The 19,061-nt window shown below is 42.6% G+C and overlaps 2 protein-coding genes across 2 annotated transcripts; both read left to right on the top strand.

Moving 5' to 3' along the window:
- Window positions 1-1,107: 1,107 nt before the first annotated feature.
- On the top strand, window positions 1,108-2,150 carry LOC119961540 (gamma-crystallin S-1-like). Its single transcript, XM_038788868.1, has 3 exons — window positions 1,108-1,184; window positions 1,279-1,521; window positions 1,800-2,150. The coding sequence occupies exons 1-3, from the start codon at window positions 1,176-1,178 to the stop codon at window positions 2,073-2,075; spliced, it is 528 nt and encodes a 175-aa protein (XP_038644796.1). The 5' UTR covers window positions 1,108-1,175; the 3' UTR covers window positions 2,076-2,150.
- Window positions 2,151-17,222: 15,072 nt separating this feature from the next.
- On the top strand, window positions 17,223-18,844 carry LOC119961593 (gamma-crystallin S-1-like). Its single transcript, XM_038788901.1, has 3 exons — window positions 17,223-17,252; window positions 17,347-17,589; window positions 18,495-18,844. The coding sequence occupies exons 1-3, from the start codon at window positions 17,244-17,246 to the stop codon at window positions 18,768-18,770; spliced, it is 528 nt and encodes a 175-aa protein (XP_038644829.1). The 5' UTR covers window positions 17,223-17,243; the 3' UTR covers window positions 18,771-18,844.
- The last annotated feature ends 217 nt before the right edge of the window (window positions 18,845-19,061 follow it).

Genomic DNA, 19,061 nt, shown 5'->3' on the forward strand with positions numbered 1-19,061 from the left:
TCTAGAAGGACAAGAGTAGCAGATACCTGGGAACACCACCACCTGGAAGTTCCCCTTCAAGTAACTCACCACCTGACTTGGAATTCCTTCACTTTCACTGGGGCAAAATCCTGGAGCTCCCTCCCGAACAACACATGGGTGTACCGCAGCGGTTCAAGTAGGCAACTCCCCACCAGCAACTAAGGATGGGCAATAAATGCTGGCCTAACCAGCGATTCCCACATCCCATAGGTGAATAAAAAAATTGCATCACCCGATGTCTGTGTTTATGTATTTACATCATGCATTTATCGTATGTTTTATGTTTTAATTTTTAAAAATAAATTTAGCGTACCCAATTAATTTTTTCCAATTAAGGGGCAATTTCACGTGGTCAAATCACCTATCCTGCATATCTTTGGGTGGTGGGGTTAAAACCACACCATCACGGGGAGAATGTGCAAACTCCACACAGACAGTGACCCAGGACCGGGATCGAATCTGCGACCTCGGCACCATGAGACATCTGTGCTAATTCCTGCGCCAACGTGATGCCTGTTCTATGTTTTCATGTATGGAGCGATGTGCCTGGACTGTACTCAGATCAATACTTTTCACTGTACCTCTATACACGTGGCAATAAATCTAAATCTAATGTAAATCTAATTGCCATACAATTAAAATGTATTGCTGAAGGTTCTATCGCCTTTGGAATGCAATCTGGAAGCAAAACACACAGGCATTTATGTATCAGCCATTATGTAGAGTGCTGTAAATAAAGCACATTATTCTGAAAATGTACATCTGCATTGTAACCGGTTTTGCAGTCAGCTTCAGCACTTACGCTGAACTGTTGGAAACATACCTGTTGAATGTGTAATGCCAATTCTTCAGTAATGTCCGTGAAAGCACTGTACAGTATCGGAAACACAATGATTCCAATGCATTGTTGCCTTCTTCACACAATTAAAATGCGACAGAGGCAAAACACATTCAGTGATACTCAGGTGCGTTAAATGGTTCTATTTAGTGTATGTGACATGTGTTTTGCTGCTTTTGTGCTGAGTTGAAACTATTGCAATCATTAAAATAACAAAAGTACAGCCCAGGGAGGCAATTCTGTCCAACATATAAATACCAAACTGTGTGAAGTGGTGAAACATAGTCAGTTACTCAGCTAAACCACTGAGCTCAAAATGGGGAAGGCAAGGATAAATCAGAGTTTATATATTGAATTGGAATTCTTCATAGCCTAATTTGACAAGTTATTAATTTAAAAACCTGTGACTTTTTCCACAGATTATCTTTTACGAGGACAGGAACTTCCAGGGTCGGCACTATGAGTGCAGCAGTGACTGTGCTGACCTCTCCTCTTACTTCAGCCGCTGTAACTCCGTCCGTGTTGAGAGTGACTGGTGGGTGATGTATGAGAAACCCAATTACATGGGATACCAGTATGTTCTGAGCAGGGGAGAATATCCTGACTACCAGCGCTGGATGGGATTCAATGACAACATCAGATCATGTCGCTCCTACCCATATGTAAGTTGCTTTTGGTGATTTTTATTTTCTGTCCAATTTCTAAGCCTTAGAAAATGATCAGTGTGCTCAACATTCGATAGGAGCTACTTCTTTGTAACAAGTTTCAAAGATAATCAACCTATTGAATCAATGTTAATAAACTATCTCAGCTTTGCTCTCATTGTTGATGCATCATCTGGGCTCCATTAAATCCTTCTTTCATAATGTTTCTCTTTTTCTATGTATAACAAATGTATATTTATTATTTAATCATTAATGTAATCTTATTTTTATTACAGTACCGAGGTGGAAACTACAAGATGAGGATTTACGAGAGGCCTGACTTTGGAGGACAGATGATGGAATTCATGGATGACTGTCCATCTGTCTACGATCGTTTCCGTTACCGTGACATTCACTCCTCCCATGTGATGGACGGTTACTGGACCTTCTATGAACATCCCAACTACAGAGGCCGACAGTACTTCATGAGACCCGGTGAATACAAGAGATACAGTGACTGGGGCGGCTACAACTCAACTATCGGATCTTTCAGACGCATGAGGGATTTCTAGTTTTTCATTGTAATGTATGATTTAACTTTATTGAATGAGTTGTCAACATAATAAATACTCTCCATTACACTGTCATCTTGTTTAAAACACTTATTTTTAGTTCTTGGCAGAAACTGTTCAAAGCAGTACAACGTATCCAGTTGGCAGAGCAAATGTGTGGACTGATCCTCCAGAAAAACTGGGCCAGTGCCAATCCTCTGCTGATTTTACTAAAGTTTGTGCAGTCATCAGGAGATTATCTAATTTCTCTGGGTATTTCAGGCACATTTTTGCGAGACATCGTGCTCTGTTTGGGGGATGGGGCGGTGGGAAGTGGGTTTCAGAATTTGATGGGAGGCAGGTGGACCTGATGCCAGAAGAGAGGTGGTAACGGATCTTTGCAGCTCGGTGGGTCTCGTTGGCCTTCTTCTGACATTGGAAGGAGAATGTCCTGCTGTCCTGCTGCCTGAACTAACAGCAGCTTGCACTGCCTCCCAGGCAGCATTGGTGACCCAGCCACTGGTCCTCCAACCTCCTCGGAAGAACAGGATGTCAAGCCTCTCATTCACAGCATTGAGAACCTTGGCCCGGACGACATCGCCAAAGCCACAAGCAAGTCAGCGTGCTGCCATGCTTGTATGTTGACTGGAGTGAGTGGTGAGGAAACACTTAAAAACAGCTCCCCCTTGTTCGCGACAAGGAGCTGAGGCAGAAAATATAACTGGTTAACCATTAGCTAGTTCCTGAATTCCCATTTTAACTTGCCTCCACCCTCTACACTGACACACAAGACAGACATACACAGAGGGGTGGAAAGGGGTGAAAATCAGAAGTGAATGGAATATGGTCTTTGTTTAGGATGATGGGTTACACTCACGTTCCCTCACAGTATGCTTGAAGATTAACATTGTTGGTTTGCAGCCTGTAATGGCCTTTTCAGTAGATCCATTCTGTTGTTTAGAAATGCAGCACTCACAACTTTCCTGGGGAGGCACCTTACATCCATTCAAACATTGCTTTCAAATTTTGGTTTGTACTCAGGCCTCTGTAGTTTCAGCAATTCACTCCCCCTTCCCCCCCATAGGATTTCTGGACAGAGAAATAATGCGACAGAAGTGCTTTGGAGTTAGCTAGCTGGATCTTTTTTCTGTGCTGCCAAATTCAAAACTGAAATCTTGGCATTGGGACTCTGAACTGCATACCAGTGGGATAATATCCAATCACCACCTGTAACCATGCAGAGCACAGCCCTTTGGATCAATTCATTGGCCACCAGCACAGCAACCAAACCGAATCCTAACCCACATCTCTCAAAAGATAACAAAAGATCCAACTAATATTCTCTACAATGATCAGTGACAGTTATGGAAGGAAGAATTTATTCTCATTCAGATGAGACGTGACTGGACAATCTTCTTACTTAACTGCATTACCTCAGCATTTATAGATTGACTATAGCACAATTTAGATAGAGAATGAAGCTCCTTCCTCTGATACACTTGTCGCATTTTCAACCAGATTTTCTTTGGCCTCTTAATTTGTGCCAAATTTCATGCCCTCTGAGTGCAGGTGGAGGTACTGAAGGAGAATCAAGAAAGTGTTAGAAACTATTTCATGAGATTGGTATTTGCTGTTTGCAGCTGTTCTAATTCACCTTGCAATTCTCTCACTTAAAAACTATTTCCCTGTTCTCACAGATAATTGTGCAAAGAGCATGGCTCAACTGCCTTTGAGTTTAACACTGCAGGTGCGCCTGGACAAAAGCTGAGTCCGTGAACACAGTACAGCACAGTGAAGCATGTTATCACTCTGATACATATTATTGTTTTGCCATGAGATTATTGAATAGTGGCACAGGCTGAGTGGGCCAAATAGACTACCCCTATTCCTTATTACATGGCTGGCATTGAGGTGGCTGGCACTCAGGACTTCAGCAGAATAACAACATTGGGATTACTGCCAGGATATTGAACTTAACCCTGCATGGTTCATTCCCTATGCCTCTGAGGAAGTTTAAGCGTTTTGGATCAAGTAGGTAAACTCATCAGAGTCCCAGGTCACCATAGGCCACTTTGACTTTGAGGGGGAGAGCAGACTGGTGGTGATTTAAGATGAGAATCACCACACCTTAGACAAGGGGCAAGGCAGAGAAGGCGGGGCCTTCATGGGTAACCTCAGAGGGTACTGGAATTGAACCCGTGCTGTTGGCCTCACTCTGCATCACAAACCATCTGTCCAGCCAACTGAACTAACCCGACCCCAGTACATAAGAGAGTTGAGATCAGATGTACACAAAGATATGTGCTGACACTCAATGGCACCCGGCATTATAGAAAAGTCCAGAATCCTGAGAAAACCTTGTTCTCACTCGACCTGCTTATCTTTGCTATGTCAGAAGGAGATGAATTTGCATAGAGAGCCTCATCATGCAAATTCCATAATGTTGCTTACATATCCAGGAGCTCCATTAAGTGAACCTATAACTCTAGCCATCTTGACAACCACAGGCAATGTGATCCTTGACCTAACAGGAGTTTAGAAAGGAAATCAGAGCAGAAGTTGACCATTTAACCCCTCAAGCATGCACCGCCATTCATCCAGTCCATGGCTGATCTTCTCTCTCAATGCTGTTTTCCTGCATTTTCCCCATATCTCTGATATCTTTAATATCTAGATGTTATCAATCACTGTCTTGAACATATTCAATGACTGAGACTTCACAGCCCTCGGAAGTAGCGAATTCCAAAGAGTGAAAGAAATCATCTCAATCTCAATTTCATGACTATTATTTTGCTTCAGATAATTTGAGTGAATCCTTGCCATTGGTTCAATATTATTTCCTTGGGATATCTGGCATATTTACCTCTTCCTGTTCTGTAAAAGTATCAATATTTAGCTGCCACCTCCTCCTTCTTATTATTGACAACATCAATAATCAGTTTTCAAGGGTTCACAATCCTCTTGAACAATATAATTTCCCCCAAAATAAATATCGTCTTTTTGTTCCGAACTGGCTATCCTTTGCAAATTAGTTTTCAGAATTATTTTTTTGTAGCTTATCTGTTTTGTCACATTTGCTTTTCCTTGTATCTTTCTGTAGTGATCTGAATATCTGTATGTGGGGTTAATGTTTTGAAGTAACAGCTAAGTAATCACTAGATGGCAGCACTAGAGATGGGTATAAAAGACAGTCTCAAAACGAGTTCCCACCTCCCACCTCCCACCTCCAGCGGAGATTCACACGGATAATCCCAGGAATGGTAGGCCTAACATGTGATGAGCGTCTGAGGATCGTGGGATTATATTCATTGGAGTTTAGGAGGTTGAGGGGAGATCTAATAGAAACGTACAAGATAATGAATGGCTTGGATAGGATGGACGTAGGGAAGTTGTTTCCATTAGCAGGGGAGACTAGGACGCGGGGGCACAGCCTTAGAATAAAAGGGAGTCACTTTAGAACAGAGATGAGGAGAAATTTCTTCAGCCAGAGAGTGGTAGGTAAGTGGAATTCGTTGCCACAGAGGGCGGTGGAGGCCGGGACATTGAGTGTCTTTAAGACAGAAATTGATAAATTCTTGATTTCTCGAGGAATTAAGGGCTATGGGGAGAGAGCGGGTAAATGGAGTTGAAATCAACCATGATTGAATGGTGGAGTGGACTCGATGGGCCGAATGGCCTTACTTCCACTGCTATGTCTTATGGTCTTATGGTCTTTGTGGATATAGTGACGAGTAACCAGAGGTAGACCAAGATAGCTCAGAGTGCAGGTGTGGTTAATCATACTTAATATATATTTAATCTTATTTATTTAATCTCCAGTTTAGTTGTTGAAGAGAGAACAAACTCACAATATATTTGTTAGCGCTACTTTATAAATAATTTGCTTGAACTGGAAGAGTTCGAGTGTTAATGAACATCGAAGACAGGATCATCCTGGTAAGAAGCAAATGAATAACATATATTACACACGGTAATATAACATGGTACCAGGTTATTGACTTCAAGAAAATTTACTAGATTAGATTAGAATCAGCAAGAGAAAAAAAATTGTATGGACTATTTGACACGGGAAGGCTTCGCAGCATTCAGGTGCCTCAAAGACAAATCACCTCGACGGACCACGTTCAAGCTCCATGTCAACTGAAAACTACCGGTAATCTAAACTCAAATTGGAAACTATCCAAACAGCAATTCCAAATCTATCTAGAAGCACATGATCTTACCACTGCTACTGAGGCTAGGAAAATAGCCCTGCATTTGTCCATGGCAGGACAGCAGGCTATAGAAATATATAACTCTTTCATTTACTCGAAAGGGGTTGGACAAAAGCAAATTTAATTTGATAATCGCCAAATTTGACGACCAATGCAAAACACAGACAAATGAAATCTTTGAGAGGCATTTTAACAAACATTTGCAAAAACATGAGGAATTGTTCACCAGCTTTGTCACTGATTTATAATTACTAGCACAAACTTGTAACTCCGCAGATTGCATGAGCCGCTGATCCGGGATCAGATAGTGTAAGGAATATGTGATGAGAGTCTAAGGGAAGCATTGTTATGTCAGCAAGATTTAACGCTGAAGTATTTATTTCCCGAAAAGAGTAAAAATCAATATCTTGAATTTTATCATCGTGAAAAAGGTGCGAAAGTCAACCACGAGGTCTAGAGTGTTAAAATGGTGTCGCAGGCAGTAAAGAAGCACGTTTCGGATGACAGCTAGCTTACGCGCGCACACTCCAACCCGGGACATACGCACTCCGCTCAAAAATGCGAGACTGAAGAAAAGAAGTCTGTGCATGCGCGAATGTATCTCATACGTCAGGGAGACAATGTCATCACATGTTACCGATGTGGCAACGCCCACTTAAAATGGCACAAGGCAAAAAAACTTTAAAGTTTGGAAAACTCAATTACTATGCTTCACAATGCAGATCTACAGCGCAATATCAACCTCCGACAGCAAAACAAAAGAACGTCAATGTTGGCAGTGTGGATTCATCGGAGCAGAACAAATCTGAACAAAATTATTCATCCAAAGAGGATCATTTTTCCTTAGAAAACACGTTTTTCATGGGAATAATTGAAAAGAGTGAAGAACCTCAAGCAATAACCAACCCTCCTCAACAGGTCAACATGATCAACTCAGGGCAGCACAGTGGCCTAGTGGTTAGCACAACCGCCTCACGGCGCTGAGGTCCCAGGTTCGATCCCGGCTCTGGGTCACTGTCCGTGTGGAGTTTGCACTTTCTCCCCGTGTCTGCGTGGGTTTCACCCCCACAACCCAAAAATGTGCAGAGTAGGTGGATTGGCCACGCTAAATTGCCCCTTAATTGGAAAAAATAATTGGGTAATCTAAATTTAAAAAAAAAACATGCTCAACTCCAACAGTGAATGGACTTCAACAGTGCAAGTTAACAATTTTCCAGTATTATTCAAGCTTGAAACTGGGGCTTCAGCCAATCTACTGTCAAACAAAGATCTCAATATGATTCCAGGAGAACATGAGATGCTACCTGCTGCATGTAGGCTGAAAGACTACAATGGCAACCAGATCGCTTCAAGAGGATCGTGCCATCTTCAAGTCACAAACAAGAAGACACTACGATTTGAGATAGTGGAGAACGAGAAATTATCACTGTCAGGCGCTCAGGCTTGTGGAGACTTATGGCTTGTTCAATGAATCTATATGAATACTCAGGATACTTCACACGTGGAAGCTGAAATCCAGCAGATACTTCATAAATATCCTGATATATTTAAAGGTATGGCTACTTTACCTTATCAGTACAAGGTTCTACTGAAAAAAGATGTAAAACATGTAATTCATCTACCTGAATGGGTTCGTGCTCCTTTGCGAGAGAGGTTGAAACTCGAACTTGACCGACTACAATCACAAGGAATCATCTCTCGATTCACACCACCGACTGACTGGGTCAGCTCTCTAGTATGTGTCAAGAAATCATCTGGAGATCTTCGAAACTGCATAGATCCAAAGAATCTGAACAAAAATATTCGTAGGGAACCCATTATCCCATCCCTAAGCGTGAAGATATCACATGTAATGAGCCAATGCTCGAATCTTCACGAAACTCAAAACTTCTCAGGGATTCTGGAAGATGCAGCTTGACGACTCATACAGGTTATTGTGCACTTTCAATACTCCATTTGGATGCTTCTGCTCTTCCGCATGTCCTTTGGGATAATATCCGCTTCAGAGATTTTCCATAGGATAATGGAGCAGATGACAGAGGGTATCAATGGTGTAAGAGTCTACGTCAAAGACATAATCATCTGATCCACGACTGAAGAAGAACACATTTGTCATTTGAACATGGTGTTTCAAAGAGTCCATAAGTTTGGATTGAAACTAAACCAATCAAAGTGTACATTTGCACAAGCATAGTTAAACTTCTTGGGAGGTACCATATCCAGTCAAGGTGTCAGGCCAGATGATGCGAAGATTTCTGCAATCCAGAATATGAAAACGCCCCAGGATAAAAAGGCTGTGCGAAGATTTCTGGGCTTTGTAAACTTCTAGGGCAAGTTTATCTTGAACCTGTCCATGAGGACGTCAGCTTTACACAATTTGATAAGGATGACCACCAACTTTAAATGGACACAAAGTCACCATATTATTAATGGGTGGATCTCAAGCATCAACTAATGACTGCACCAATTCTTGCTTTTTCAACCCAACTAGAGCAACCAAGATACCCACTGATGAAAGTCAGGGTGGAATCGGCGCAGTTCTTTTACAGCAAGACGACCAATCTGATTGGGTTCCTGCTGCATATGCTTCAAGGGCTATGACTGCAACAGAAAGCAGATATACACAGGTAGAAAAGGAATGTCTCGGGTTACTCACGGGAATACTGAAATTCCATGACTATGTGTATGGGCTTCCAACCTTTATAGTGGAAACGGATCACGGGCCGTTGGTCCACATCATTGAGAAGAATTTAAATTACATGACTCCTCGCCTACAGTGCATCATGATGAAATTAAGGAGGTATGATTTCAACTTGGTATACACTGCGGGAAAAGATCTCATCATTGCTAATACGTTATCCAGATCAATTGACACAGAAAGTTCACCACCAGAATTTATTAGAGACATCGAGGCTCAAACGCAGTTATGCGCGGAGAATCTTCCGGCATCTGAAGAGACGCTACAACTGATTGGTCAAGAAACAAAGAAAGATGCAACCTTGCTAAGGGTGATGCACCATTTCCAGCATAATTGGCCAAAGGGACAATGTCTACAATATCAAAACATTCAGACCGAGATAAAAGTAGTTGATGGGCTATTTTTACGAAATGACAAAATAGTAATTCCACTGAGTCTGTGCTCTGAGATGCTACACAAGATTCACAAGGGACATCTCGGAATTGGGAAATGTAAGAGGAGAGCATGACAAACAGTTTACTGGCCTGGCATCAACACAAAGATAACTGACATGGTCATGACATGTGATACCTGTCGGAAGCATCAACCTGTACAGTGTAAAGAGACACTTCAGCAACATGAGCTAACAACGTCACTACGGACAAAAGAAGGCATCGATCTGTTCCATGCTAGTGGTCGTGACTACGTTCTCATCATGGACTACTACTCAAACTTTCCGGAGGTTATGAAACTTCCTGATCTTACTTCTTCATCTGTCATAAAGGCTTTTTTCACGACATGGGATTCCGCACACTGTAATGTTCGATGTTTCGCGAATTGGGAATGGACAGAGGTTTCAAATAACTACAACTTTTGTCATGTGACATCTAGTCCACACTACTCCCAACCCAATGGGAAAGCTGGAAACTGTTTTCACATCATCAAACAACTTATCAGTAAAGTGAATGATTAACAATCTGACATACACTTGGCTTTGTTATCGTACCGAGCAATTCCATTAAGCTCAGGACTGTCACCAGCTCAAATGCTTTTTAACAGAGACAGCCGAACAACTTTACCTGCAATACAACTCAAAGATCCTGATCACTTGTATGTTCTCAACAAAATCAAAGAACAATGTTCTAAACAGTGACAATGCTATGATCAGCACGCGATCAAGCTCAAACCCACTGACAAAAGATGAGACTGTCAAACTAAGAAATCCAGAGGGAGGATGGTCTGCTCTAGCCACTGTATTCAGGCAAACAGCACTGCGATCCTACATCGCCAAATCAGCTGAGGGGGCGATTTTTTGACGCAAATGGCAAGATCTACTGAAGAGTCGACTTCAATCACCAGATTTCCTACATTGAATCTAAATGAGCCACTCATTCGACAAAATTTACTTCACAGCAAGACAACAGACGGCGTTCACAATGGCATTAAAATATCCACATCACCACTTCAACAGTTATAAAAGTCTAATAAAAGAAGAAAGAAACCCAACCGACTCAATTTATAAATATTGGACTCTAAAATGATACTTGACTTTGTATAATTATCAATATTGTCATAACTTGTACAGTTATACACATCCTTATTTATATTTTCCTGTTGTACAATTTTCTTTAACCAGTTCAGAAAATGTGTCAAAAAAAGGGGGATGTAGTAATCTACACACCTGTATGTATACAACGGGTAATGTTTAGAAGTAACAACTAAGTAATCCCTAGATGGCAGCATGAGAGTTGGTTAGAAAAGGCAGACTTGACACTTCCGGTGGCGGCCATGCAGTAGGTGATCGCACATTTGGTAGCACTCGCTTGCGACGGAGCTTTTGGACCTTTCCTCCTGATTTTGTCAGAATTTTATCGGATTAATCAGTGGAGAGTGAGACAGTGGGGAAAAATTCCCAACCAGTATATGGAGCAGTGGACTAGAAGTGGCTTCACAAGGAGACATAGTCGAGCCAAGAAGGCGCGTGCAGAAACGGCACCACAGGAAAGCATGGCGGGGGCACAGGATCCTGGTGCGGTGGCACAGTGGTCGATGGTACAGCTGGTGAAGTTCTTCGAGGAGAGTTTCGCTAAAGTAGGATACGCTAGACCCGATTAAGGCATCGATGGATCAGGTGGAACAGGGGCCACGGATGGGCGATCCAGAAGGTGGAGCAAAAGGTGTCCAAGCACGAGGACTATCTAACTGTGTCGGAGGCTGAGGTGGGGCTGATGAAGGACCACCAGAAAAGACTGCAGGAGATGTTGGAGGATTTTGAGAACAGGTCCACTAGAGAGAACCTGAGGATCATATGCCTCCCGGAGGGTAGTGAGGGATCGGACGCGAGGGAAATTGTGGCAAAGTATGCTGCAAAGGTTGATGTGAGAGGGCACATTTACTTGACCCTTGGAGGTGGACAGAATGCAAAGAGCGCTTGCGAGGAAGCCGCGAGCGAATGAACCGCCAAGGGCGATGGGCCAAGCAGTTGCGGAGCTGCAAGTGGGAGAACTGTGAGTTGCGCATCTACGAGGACCTGGGCGTGGAACTGGCCAAAAGGCGAGCCGGATTTAACAGGGCAAAATCAGCCCTCTTCAAGAAGGGGGTGAAGTTCGGGATGTTATATCCAACGTGTCTGTAGGTCACTTTTGTGGGCCAGAAACTTTACTTTGAATCATCAGACAAAGCAATAAACTTCATCAAGGACAAAAGGCTGGCAGGGGTCGAAGGAGACTGAATCTTGGGGGAGGGCATTGCAGGATCGATTTGGTTTAAATTTATTTATGTGAGGTTCTGGATATGCAATGCTCTCTGCAAGAAGGGATCATTCTTGTTTTTTTGCCCCTTCCTTTTTCTTTGGTTTTCATTTTGTTAAGGTGTTTGAGCAGTTGTTCAGAAATGTAATTTAAATCTGTTCTGGTGTGTGATGGGTGGGGGGATTTTTTCTGCTATTTGTTTACTGGGGACTGTGATGCTCTGAATATGTATGTCTGAGCGGGGGGAAGGAGGGAGAACAGAAAGGAGCTAGGATGTCTGATGTCATGGGCGGGAGCTACCAGGTTAGCTAGGTGAGCTAGTTCACGGAAGCGCAGTGGCGGGTGAGCAGGTGATAAGCTTGGTATGGGGGGGTTGGGATTGTGATGGTGCTAATAGGGGTGGGGTGAGCTGCTCTGCTGACAGGGGAGGAACAGTTGCTTGGGGAAAAAAGGGAGGTCGAGGACGGCAGATGCCCGAGGCCAGGCCCGAGGAAGCGAGGGACGTGAGCTGGAGGCTGGCTTATGAAGGGTTGAGGGCCCCAATTGAAATTGAGGAAATAATGGAGGGGCTGGAGGCCATGTAGTCGGGTAAGGTCCCGAGACTGGACGGTTTCCCAGTGTAATTTTACAAGATGTTCTCAGAGATGTTGGGCCCAATGCTGGTGAGGGCATTTAATGAGGCAAGGGAGCGGGGTGTCCTTCCTCCAACAATGTCACAGGCCTCGCCCTCATTGAATCTGAAGCGGGAGAAGGATCCTGAGCTATGCAGGTCATACAGGCCAATCTCCCTATTGAATGTGGACGCCAAACTGCTGGCTAAAATTTTGACCACAACAATAGAGGAATGAGTTCCGGAGGTGATAGGGGAAGACCAGGCGGGCTTTGTGAAGGGCATGCAGCTTACGGCCAATGTTAGAAGGCTCCTAAACGTTATCATGACTCTCTTAGAGAGGGGGGAGGTGGAGGTGGTGGTTGCGATGGAGGCAGAGAAGGCCTTTGAACGGGTGGAGTGGAATTATTTGTGGGAGGTTTTAGGAAGGTTCGGTTTTGGACAGGACTTCATTCATTAGGTGCGGTTGCTCTATCAAGCACCAGTAGTAAGCGTGCGAACGAATCGGCCGATATCGGGCTACTTTAAGCTGCACCGGGGGACAAGTCGAGGGTGTCTCCTCTCCCCGCTATTGTTTGGTCTGGCTATGGAGCTATTGGCTATGGAGTTAAGAGCTTCTAGGAACTGGAAATGGCTGATCCGGGGGTGGAACACCGGGTCTCGCTTCACGCGGATGACCTGCTCCTGTATATTTCTGACCCGTTAAGGGGGCTGGATTATGTGGATCCTAGGGGAATTCGTTCACTTTTCGGGTATAAATTGAACATGGGCTAAATTAAGATGTTCGCGATCCAGTCGAGGGAGCAGGACAGGAGAATTCGAGAGCTGGCGTTTAGAATGGTGGGAATGAGCTTTCGCTATCTGGGAATACAGGTGGCACAGGAATGGGAGACATTGCACAAGCTAAACTTGTCCCGGCTTATAGAGCAAATGAAGGAGGACTTTAGGAGATGGGACATGCTCCCACTGTCACTGGCGGGGAGAGTACAGACCGTGAAAATGACGGTCTTCCCCAGATTTCTGTTTGTTTTTCAGTGCCTCTCCATTTTATCCCGAGGGCCATTTTAAACGTGTAAATAGGCTGATTTTTGGGCTTTGTGTAAGTGGGCAAAACCCCGCGAGTGAAGAAAGTGTTGTCGAAGCGTAGCTGGGGGGAGGGTAGGTTGGCACTGCCTCCCCAAGTTTAGAGGATTTTTGGCAAGGTTTCGCTGATATCATCTCCATGGTACATGAATCAAAGGTGGTGCCGGGTCCGGAGGTGGCGATCTTTGGAGTGTCGTAAGAGGCGGGAGACAAGGGGGCGGGAGAGGCTGACATTTTGGCCTTTGCCTCCCTGGTAGCCCGGAGATGGATACTGATAATGTGGAGTGACACAAAGCCCGCAAAATCAGAGACCTGGGTTAGCGACATGGCTGGGTTTCTCAGTCTTGAGAAAATAACGTTTGCCCTTAGAGGGTCAATGTTAGGGTTCGTCCGGAGGTGGCAGCCGTTTGTCAACTTATTGGGGGAAAATTTAATGTCAGCAGAGGCAGAAATCTAGGGGCAGGGATGGTTTAAACTATTGCTTCATTGATTGGGGGCTTGAGGATCGTGTCAGGGATGGAAATGTCTTACATACATTGTTCATGTTGTTGTTATTGTTATTACGATTGTTATGGGGTTTAGAGAACCCCAAAGTGTATCATGGAGTTCACCTGACCCAGATTTTAACAGACACGTTTTAATAGATTGTGGTATGGGAAGCACACAGCCCACTCTACAGGTGTGGTACAGCAGAAATGGAAAAGTCTTTTTTAAATGCAAAACAATGTTTATTCCATGAACTCAAGTTAACCTTTTTAAAACAAACAGAACATACATCTCAGCAACCATTAATTCAAATACAACCCCAAAAGAATAGAACACTATGTAATTCTTAAGCTGTCCTTTTAACATCGAGAAGACTTTAAAAAAAAACTTTCAGCAGAAGCACAACAGGTTAAAGTCACTACTAAGAGCAGTTATCAGTTTTAAATCACCAAAGGATCAATTTAAATTCTTTTGATTATCGAGAGAGACTGTAAGACACCTTTTGGCTGTGACTGCAGCTATCCAGCTCTGAAAACGAAACTAAAACACACCCTTCAGCAAACAGCCTAAAATTAAATTAAAAAGCTGACAGACAGCCCAGCTCCACCCACTCTCTGACATCACTGCAGTAACAAACACCCATTTCTTAAAGGTGCTCTCACATGACACTATAAAACTATGAATACACCAATAAAATGTTTTCAAAAAAATAAAAGATCAACTCAAACCGGGTCCCCGCCTCTTCATGGATGTAGTGACGAGTAACCAGAGGTAGAGAGAGATAGTTCAAAGTGCAGGTGTTGTGAATCATTGTTAATATATATTTAATCTTGTTTATTTAATCTCTAGTTTAGTTTTTGAAGAGAGAACAAACTCACAGTATATTTGTTGACGTTGCTCAATAAATAATTTGCTTTAATTGGAAGAGTTTGAGTGTTAATGAACATCGATAACAGGATCATCTTGGTAAGAAGCAAATGAATAACATACATTACACAAGGTAATATAACACTTTCCAAGTCACCAGTATCATTGCTTTGATTCTAGTTTTGTACGCAATTTCTTTATTTTAATACTGTCACTTATCTCTTTATTTATCACTGGATTTCTTTTATTGACTTATAGATGAAAAGGAAAAAGTTGGAATCTATGGGAAAGTTGTGGAGGATTGTGCCTAATTGGATAACTCATTCAAAGAACACAGCAGGTGGAGTGGGATGAGCCATAATCTCCACTTTGTGATTCAATAACTCTCGGTCAAATTGCTGTTTCTGACCTTGAGGATGCCATCTCTGGGAACGGAATTTGCTATTATGTCAAAATTATGTTCTGTTTCAGTCACGCAGAGCCTCTTTCCTCCTTCACTGATTTTTGTTTGGTTAAGAATTCAGCTCCCCGCTTCCTACTTTAGAACAAACATTCTAAAAATGAATTTGTTCACACTAACACCTGACGTACTATTGTTCTGTTTATTGTTCTAATATGGCTTCAGGTAAACTGAATTTGTTAAAATATTGCAACATAATATCATGCACCAATAGATTCATAAACAGCTTCTTCCCTGCTGTTATCAGACTCCTGAATGGCTCTCTTATGGATTGAGTTGATCTTTTGAAATATCTTCGCTACAGTCATAGCACTATACTCCATATGCACAAATGAAGTTGGTTGTGGTGGCCGTAGGTCAATAATCTCAACTCCAGGACATCGGTGCAGTAGTTCCTCAGGGTAGTGTCCTAGTCTCAACCATCTTCAACTGATTCATCAATGACCTCCTTTCCATCATAAGGTCAAAGTGGGGATGTTTGCAGATGACTGCACAATGTTGAGCACCATTAGTGACCACCCAGATAATGAAGCAGTTCATGTGCAAATGAAGAAAGACTTGGACAATGTACAGGCTTGGGCTGACAAGTGCAATTTACATTCATGCCTCACAGGCGGCAGGCAATGACAATATCCTACAAATGAGGTTCTAACCACTGCCCCTTGACATTCAATGGCATTACCATCGCTGCATCCCCCCTGGGAGTTACGATTGATCAGAACTGAACTGGACTAGCCACAGTAATACTGTGGCTACCAGGGCAGGTCAATGCTAGGAATCCTACAGCGAGTAACTTTCCTCCTGACCCCCCAAACCCTGTCCACCATCTACAAGGCACAAGTCAGGAGTGGAATGGAATACTCTCCACTTGCCTGCATAAGTGCAACTCCAACAACACTCAAAAGCTTGACACCATCCAGGACAAAGCAGCCCCATTGATTGCTCCTCCTTCCACTAACATTCAAAACATTCATGGATGAACAATGGCAGCCGTGTGTACAATCTACTAGATGCACTGGAGCAATTCACCAACGTTCCTTGGACAGTGCCTTACAAACCCATGACCACTACCATCTACAAGGACAAGAGCAGCAGATGCCTGGGAACCCCACCATCTGAAGGTTGCCCTCCAAGTAACACATCACCCTGACTTGGAAATATATCATCGTTTCTTCACTGTCGCTAGTGCAAAAAACTTGTAACTCCCTCCAGAACAGAACAGTGGTGTACTTACACCTCAATGACAGCAGCGGTTCAAGAAGGCAACTCACCACCACCTTTAGAAGCACAACTAGGGATGGGCAATAAATGCTGACCTAACCAGGGACTCCCACATCACATAAATGAATAAAAAATGCAAGACCCGATGTCTATGTTTATGTATTTACATCATGCATTTATCATATGTTCTCTGTTTTCATGTATGGAGTGGTGTGCCTGGACTGTACTTAGAACAATACTTTCACTGTACTTCGGTATACGTGGCTCTAAGTCAATTTCTAAATCAAATCGACATACAATTACGTGCACTGCTAAACGTTCGATAGCCTTTGGAGTACAATCTGGAAGCAAAACACACAGGTAATTATGCATCAGCCATTGTGTAGAGTGCTGTAAAGAAAGCACATTATTCTGAAAATGTACAGACTGCATCTTAACCGGTTTTGCAGTCAGTTTCAGCACTTACACTGAACTATTGGAAACATACCTGTTGAATGTGTAATGCCAATTCTCCAGGAATGTCAGTGAAAGTGCTGTACAGTATCGGAAACACAATGGATTCCAATGCATTGTTGCCATCTTTATACAACAATTAAAATGAGACGGAAGCAAAACACATTCAGTGATACACAGGTGCGTTAAAATGGTTCTCTTTAGTGTATGTGACATGTGTTTTGCTGTTTTCTGCTGAGTTCAAACTATCGCAATCATTAAAATAACAAAGGTGCAGTCCAGGGAGGCAATTCTGTCCAGCATATAAATACCAAACTGTGTGAAGTGGTGAAACATAGTCAGTTACTCAGGTAAACTCTGAGCTCAAAATGGGGAAGGCAAGGATAAATCAGAGTTTATATATTGAATTGGAATTCTTCATAGCCTAATTTGACAAGTTATTAATTTAAAAACCTGTGACTTTTTCCACAGATTATCTTTTACGAGGACAGGAACTTCCAGGGTCGGCACTATGAGTGCAGCAGTGACTGTGCTGACCTGTCCCCTTACTTCAGCCGCTGTAACTCCATGCGAGTCATGAGTGACTGGTGGGTAATGTATGAGAGACCCAATTACATGGGATACCAGTATGTTCTGAGCAGGGGAGAATATCCTGACTACCAGCGCTGGATGGGATTCAATGACAATATCAGATCATGTCGCTCCTACCCATATGTAAGTTGCTTTTGGTGATTTATATTTTATATCCATACTGAGCTTTAGAAAATGATCAGTGTGCTGAACTTTGACTTTGTGCACATCAGCTCTGAAGAGTCATCAGCTGTTTTGACAGGACTGATTTTAACTTTGGTCAGTGGTGGTTAACAGGTAGTGAATTGTCTGCCTGTCAAACATTCAGCCTGATTTACCAATCCACTGGCATGTCTTTTGGTCATTGCCTGAAGTTAATTTTGTAATTTTTCAGACGCTGTTAAGGCTTGCGAGATGGACCTTAATGTATTGGTTGTGCAAACTGAGTTTACATCTGGGTGTCATGTCGACACTCTGTTGCAAAATCTGGTGTAATTAGATATATTTATTGTCGATTAATCAAATATTTAGAACTGAAATCCGTTTTGATGCATTGATGTTGCTGAAAGTAATTAAATCATCTACAGGTAGACTGAGACATGATTGGCAACAATGTGGTGACAGACATATGCCTACTCACTATCTTATTGTAAATGTTTAATACTTTCTAGGAAAGAGAAAGCTGTTCCCACACAGAGAAACAGAGAAACAAGCCGATCTCAATAGGAAACAGAAATATATACAGCTTATTACTGATATTGATAAACCTCTGTCTGTGTGCACCAACTAATATCAGCCCTGTGCACTCTTACTCACACATCACTGATTAACTGTTTAAAATTAGATAGGAGCTGCTTGTTGGTAACAAGTCTAAAAGATAATTAACCTCTTGAATCGACGTTAACAAATTATCTCAGCTTTGTTCTCATTGTTGATCTCATCATCTGAGGCACCATTATATTCCTTCCTTCACAATGTTTCTCTTTTACTGCATATAACAAATGTATATTTATTATTTAATCATTAATATAATCTGTTTTCTATTACAGTACCGAGGCGGAAACTACAGAATGAGGATTTACGAGAGGCCTGACTTTGGAGGACAGATGATGGAATTCATGGATGACTGTCCATCTGTCTACGATCGTTTCCGTTACCGTGACATCCACTCCTGCCATGTGATGGACGGTTACTGGACCTTCTATGAACATCCCAACTACAGAGGCCGACAGTACTTCATGAGACCCGGTGAATACAAGAGATACAGTGACTGGGGCGGCTACAACTCAACTATCGGATCTTTCAGACGCATGAGAGATTTCTAGTTTTTCGTTGTAAAGTATGATCTTATTTTATTGAATCAGTTATCAGCATAATAAATACTCTTTATTACACTGTCTTCTTGCTTAAATCACATATTTTTATTTCTTGATCGAAACTTTTCAAAGCAGTTCAACTTTTCAGGTGGGCACCTGCAGAATATTTCACCACAGTGATCTCAGGTTTGCGAATGTCATTAAAATGAAAAAATAGAGAAACAGCAAATGTGTGGACTGATCCTGCCAGAAAAACTGGGTCGGTGCCAATCCTCTGCTGTTCTTACTGAAGTTTGTGCG

This window comes from Scyliorhinus canicula, chromosome 2 (assembly GCF_902713615.1).
Source record: "Scyliorhinus canicula chromosome 2, sScyCan1.1, whole genome shotgun sequence".
NCBI lineage: Eukaryota > Metazoa > Chordata > Chondrichthyes > Carcharhiniformes > Scyliorhinidae > Scyliorhinus > Scyliorhinus canicula.